This window comes from Protobothrops mucrosquamatus, unplaced genomic scaffold (assembly GCF_001527695.2).
Source record: "Protobothrops mucrosquamatus isolate PMUCROS unplaced genomic scaffold, P.Mucros_1.0 scaffold1217, whole genome shotgun sequence".
In the NCBI taxonomy this organism is placed as follows: Eukaryota; Metazoa; Chordata; class Lepidosauria; order Squamata; family Viperidae; genus Protobothrops; species Protobothrops mucrosquamatus.
The window spans coordinates 11,034-16,538 of record NW_015387425.1 but is presented as its reverse complement, the minus strand read 5'-3'; the positions used below and the strand labels follow the sequence as shown (position 1 = coordinate 16,538).

At 46.6% G+C, this 5,505-nt stretch overlaps 1 protein-coding gene across 1 annotated transcript in view; it reads right to left on the bottom strand.

The window, feature by feature from the left end:
- The window catches only part of FAM20C (FAM20C golgi associated secretory pathway kinase), a 46,039-nt gene that overhangs the window by 32,637 nt on the left and 7,897 nt on the right, over nt 1–5,505 (bottom strand). The window contains exon 4 of the mRNA XM_029285034.1: nt 978–1,156. Coding sequence (XP_029140867.1) covers nt 978–1,156 — 179 coding nt within the window. The remainder of the gene's footprint in view (nt 1–977; nt 1,157–5,505) is intronic.

Below are 5,505 nucleotides of genomic sequence, written 5' to 3'. Positions count from 1 at the left end.
CTCCCAGAATTCCTCAGCCAGCATGGGGGAACTATGGCCCCTTCATGACTTGTGGACTTCAACTCCCAGAATTCCTCAGCCAGCATGGGGGAACTATGGCCCCTTCATGACTTGTGGACTTCAACTCCCAGAATTCCTCAGCCAGCGTGCCTGGCTGAGGAATTCTGGGAGTTGAAGTCCACAAGTCATAAAAGGGCCAAGTTTGAAGACCCCTGACCCAAGTCAATGTTTCTCAATTGCAGCAGCTTTAAGAAGCGTGGACTTCAACTCCCAAAATCCTGTGGGTACGTGGAGAAACAAAACAACTCCACAGGCAGTGGCCAAAAGTATAGCGCTAAATACAGATGGTATAATACCTCTTATATCCTGGAGATAAACTGGAGCACAGTTTAATATGTTTAGTTAGCCTTGAATGAAAACATGGGTGGGGTGATCTACCTTCTGCCTACCTCCATTTTATCTGAGACGAAAGCCCAATAAACTTCATTCAGACACAGAGTTGACCTAGAATTTATGGGTCGGTCTAATTAAGCATCATTCACCTTCACCTGCTCTCAGGTGTGAAAGTCACAATTCTCCAGGCCAGGGGTCTTCAAACGTGGCCCTTTGATGACTTGTGGACTTCAACTCCCAGAATTCCTCAGCCAGCGTGCAAAGGGCCAAGTGGAAGTTGAAGTCCACCAGTTTTCAAGGTGCCAAGTTTGTGGACACCTGGTCTAAGACCTGAAGGACCAACTCAACAGTTGCATTCTAAAGGGGGTGTGGCCAGGGGACCTGGGTGGAGCTAAGGGCCAAGGTGGGTGGGGCAGTGCATTAAAAAAAAGACTCTAAATATCATAACTATAAATATAAATGCCACCAACGGTCAAACTCAACTCATGCAAAAGAAGCGTTTCCCAAATCCAGCCCAAGAAGATGCAGAGGCACCTACCCACAGATGGCAACAGTAACTTGAACTACAAGGCGCGTCAACTTACCAACACTGGTGATTTTCTGGGCAGCCAAATCGTGCAGCAAAGTGCCAATCGCTGGGTTGTGCCTGGAATACAGCTCGTACCGATTAATACCAATGTGGAATTTGAGCCAGTTCGGGTAGGAATCGACGGACGTTTCGCCCGTGGGCAGAAAATCCTCGTCTTCATTAGCTTCATTTTGCCTGCCAAAAACAAACAAGAGAGATTCAGTAGAGAAGGTCAGGTTTTGTTCACAGGCCAGCAATGGATCTTGCAATGCTTTGGGGACATGGATGCCAAGCTAGAAAGATGCTCCAAATAGGTCTGGTCTACGTTAGGAACCAAGAGATAGCCTGGGATCAAGGGAGACCATGCTGTATCTCAGTGTTCCTCAATCTTGGCAACTTGAAGATGGGTGGACATCAATTCCCAGAATTTCTCAGCCAACCATGGTCTATATCTCACTGTTTCTCAACCTTGGCAATCTTGGAAGAGGGGTGGACATCGGTTCCCAGAATTCCTCAGCCAACCGTGGTCTCACTGTTTCTCAACCTTGGCAATCTTGGAAGAGGGGTGGACATCGGTTCCCAGAATTCCTCAGCCAACCATGGTCTATTTCACTGTTTCTCAACCTTGGCAATCTTGGAAGAGGGATGGACATCAGTTCCCAGAATTCCTCAGCCAACCATGGTCTGTCTCACTGTTTCTCAACCTTGGCAACTTGAAGATGGGTAGAGGTCTAAAACTGAATTCTGGGAGTTGACATCCACCCATCTTCAAGTTGCTAAGACTGAGAAACATTGGTCTATCTGACCTAAATTGTTCATGCTGATTGTTTGTTCATTGTGGGCCACCACTTTGGCTACACTGCAACCCCTACATGGGACTTTCAACCAACTGCACGAAGAAGCCCACCAGTCTCTCAGGAGATGTCCTTCAGAGGCAGTCACACTGCTATCAAGGCTTCTCCGTTGCTTGAGTTTTTAAGAACAGTCTGGACAGATACTTATCATGGATGGTTGAAAATGGTTTTGATGCCCATCTAGGCTGAAGGCTGGCTTAGTTGACCTTTAGCAACCATCAACCACCACAGTTTTACGTCTTTGTTTCTTCTCAGTATACAGGGAGAACATTGCTTACTTATTTACAACTCACTCCATTCCTATTTGCAATCTAAAGAAGTTCAGCCCAGCTCAGAAGAAGCTGTACCCCTGGACACCCCCTTAAAAAGCCAAGAAATAATTGCTAGAGAGGACCTGGAGGAAATGACCACTTACTGAACCGAGACAGGATTGCCCCATAAGGGATTAAACTGGGAAAAGAACTCAAGGAAGAAATTAAGTTGTTGCCCCCAGACTAGAGTCCTTTCATCAACAAGGAACTGGAAGTCCTTCTGAAATCATTTCAGAGCTTCATGGCTTGCATTTCTCTTTTTTTAAAAAAAAAAAAAAAAAAGATCAACAAGCACCTCGCCATCTCAGCTGCTTCCTGCACTGCCAAGAAACTGTAAGCATGTTGGAAAGCGACTATATAAACAGGAGAGTCTCAGTTCCTTAGGAAGAGAGAAAACGGTTGTGTCAAAAATCCTCCATTCGTGTTTGAAAGCAGGCCAAGGGCAGAGCAATCCAAATTTCTCTCTCAGTGCCTATGTTTACACTGAGACAGAAGCTCCTAACAACACAACACAAACCTCAAGCGTACCCTGGAGAACTCTGATGCTCAGAAAGTCTGACTCAATTATCCCCCATCACGAGGGGAACCCCTTCAGGTAAGCTACCAGCAGATGCATTCACACAGCAGGCTAAGTTGGGTAAGGAGTCCTTGGTTGCTTGCAGAGATTTCATTACTGCAAGGACTAGCACTGGTGAGGTTCTCTAGTTTGGGCAATGCAATTTCTGCAAGAAAACAAAGACCCCACGTCCTCTTCCTCCTCCTCCTCCTCCTCCTTCTCCCCACCCTCCCTGCCTTCTAACACTGATGACGTTACCTAGTTTGGTAATGAAACATCTGCAAGAAAACCACCCCACATTTCAACCCTGGGCTACAAATATTCTCCCTTATTGGTAAGTTGGGTGAGACTTCATGTTGGTTAGCTTTCCCGTCACCTTCTTCAGTGGCTTAGGATACTCCGTTTACAAAGACCTGCTGATCCAGTTGAAGGCACGGTGCATTTTGCAGAACCAGAACATTGGTTCCTTCGGGGTGTGATATGAATTTAGCCACAATTTTAAGCGATCCCGGTGCTTTTTTTAAAAAAAAGTGACCTTTGATACCAAACCTCCCGTTTGCAAGGGGGAGTTAATATTTGACTGCTCTGTCCTTCCTCCTACTCATTTTTACCTACCGGTATGTATATTTAACTCGGGGACAAGAGTCCAGTTGGTAGTTCTGGAATTTTAATGTCGTTGTGTTGGAAAACTCCAAAGAAGCGGTAGGAACCCACAACCGGATGTGAAGGGTCATTAAGATCACGGAGAGTGGGATGAAACAACTCCCAAATATCACAAGATATGGTATCTGGAGGTGGCTTGGAAATTACATCAGGAGAGAATGTGATGGCCACACTGCTCCAGGAAAATCTAGTTTGACATCACTGGAGTCATTGCTATCCATATGTTATTATGCTTGGTTAGTCCCGTAAGGCCATAGACAATTGCAGCAGTAAGATATATCAAAAACCGCCTTGCCAATTGTGACTTAGCTCCACTTGGTCCAAACATCTAGAGAAGGTCTCCTGAAGGTTCCACCTCACAGGAGCTACGTGGTCTCTGATTCAAGGTTAGGTCTTCTCAGAGGAACCCTCCACACTTTGGAGTATACCCTTCCCCCATGGAGACATGCTTGGTCCTGATGCTCCTCGTATTTCAGAGGGAAGCCAAGAACATCTAGTTCAAGCATCCCTTTGACTTACAAGGCTGATGGACAACCATCCATTATTGCCCTGCTGTTGTATCTGTGTCAGCTTTATCAGATAGAGCAGACAGGAGACACGACCAGATAAGCTAATTCTACTCCATTGTAAAGCTACATTAACAGAATCTTGCACGTCTCAAAATACAATTCTCCTCTCCACTTCCATTACAGCACAATAATGAGGGAGGGTCCCTCCTGATCCTCTTTCTCCACCCTTTATGCAGCGATGGGCTATGCCGTCTCTTCAGTCACCGTTCCTTAGGCAGCATCTCTGCACCTTATCTCCCAAGGTCTTTCTCGCACACCATTACAATCTGGAAGATGGATGGTTCTTTCTGAAATTGTTTGGGATTTGAGTCCCTCGGTCTTCATCGCCCAGATTGTCCCAGAAATACAGGTAAGCCTTTGACTTACAACCACAGTGGAGCCCCAAATTTTCGCTATTAAGTTAAGACGTTCGTTAAGTGAGCTGTGCCCCATTTTGCGACCGTCCTTGCCACAGCTGTTAAGCGATTTGCTGCAGTTAGTTAAGTTAGTAACACAGCTGTGAAGTGAATCTGGCCTTTCCATGGACTTTGCTTGCTGGAAAGTCGCAAAAGGTGTAGATTGCGTGACTCCGGGACGCTGCAGCCATCATAAATACGGACCCAGCGTCTGAATTTTGATCAAGTGACCATGGGGATGCTGCAAGGGCCGCAAGAGTGGAAAAACTGGTCAGGAGTCAATTTTTCGGTGCCATTGTAACTTCAAAGGGTCACTAATGGTTGGAAACTGACCAAAGAGAGAAGCAAGCTGGAATTAAGGAGAAATTTCCTGACAGTGAGGACAATTAACCAGTGGAACAGCTTGCCTCCAGAAATTGTGGGCGCTCCATCACTGGAGGTTTTTAAGAAGAGACTGGACAGTCACCTGTCTGAGACGGTGTAAGTTCTCCTGCTTGAGCAGGGGGCTGTCTGTGTAGACGATGGCCGGTCTTTGCATGTGACCTTAAACCAGGTGAGTTTCTATCGCTTTAACTCTAGGCTGCCCCACGGAAGGGCAGGGACTCTCGTCCCCAAATGCCTCCAAGGAGATTTGGAAGCCAAGGAACAAAGGAGAGATTGAGAAGCAGCTGAAAGAACAGAGCCAAAAACATTTATCCAGGTCAGCTGTCTTTTCTTCAAAGAAGCGCAGTGACGGGGAAATAAGCTAACCACGAATCTCTTACTGCTTTCCTCTTCTGCCATTTGGAGAGACCCTGCCTGGGAATCGGGAGGCTCTACTGAAGGAGAAGAATAGAAACCTGGAGGGCTTCAGGCAGGCCCTTTAGCATCTCCTTGGTGAAGTCAAGCTCCTTCCTTCCTTTCCTTCCTTCCTTCCTTCCTTCCTTCCTTCCTTCCATCACTCCCTTCTTTCCATCACTCCCTTCCTCTCCCTCCTTCCCTCTTCCTTTCTTCATCACTCCCTCCCTTTTCTTCCTACCTTCCTTCCTTCTCTTCCTTCCATCCCTCTCCCTCCTTCCCTCTTCCTTTCATCATTCCTTCCCTTTTCTTCTTTCTTCCTTCCTTCCTTCCATCACTCCCTTCCTCTCCCTCCTTCCCTCTTCCTTTCATCACTCCCTCCCTTTCCTTCCTTCCTTCCTTCCTTCCTTCCTTCCTTC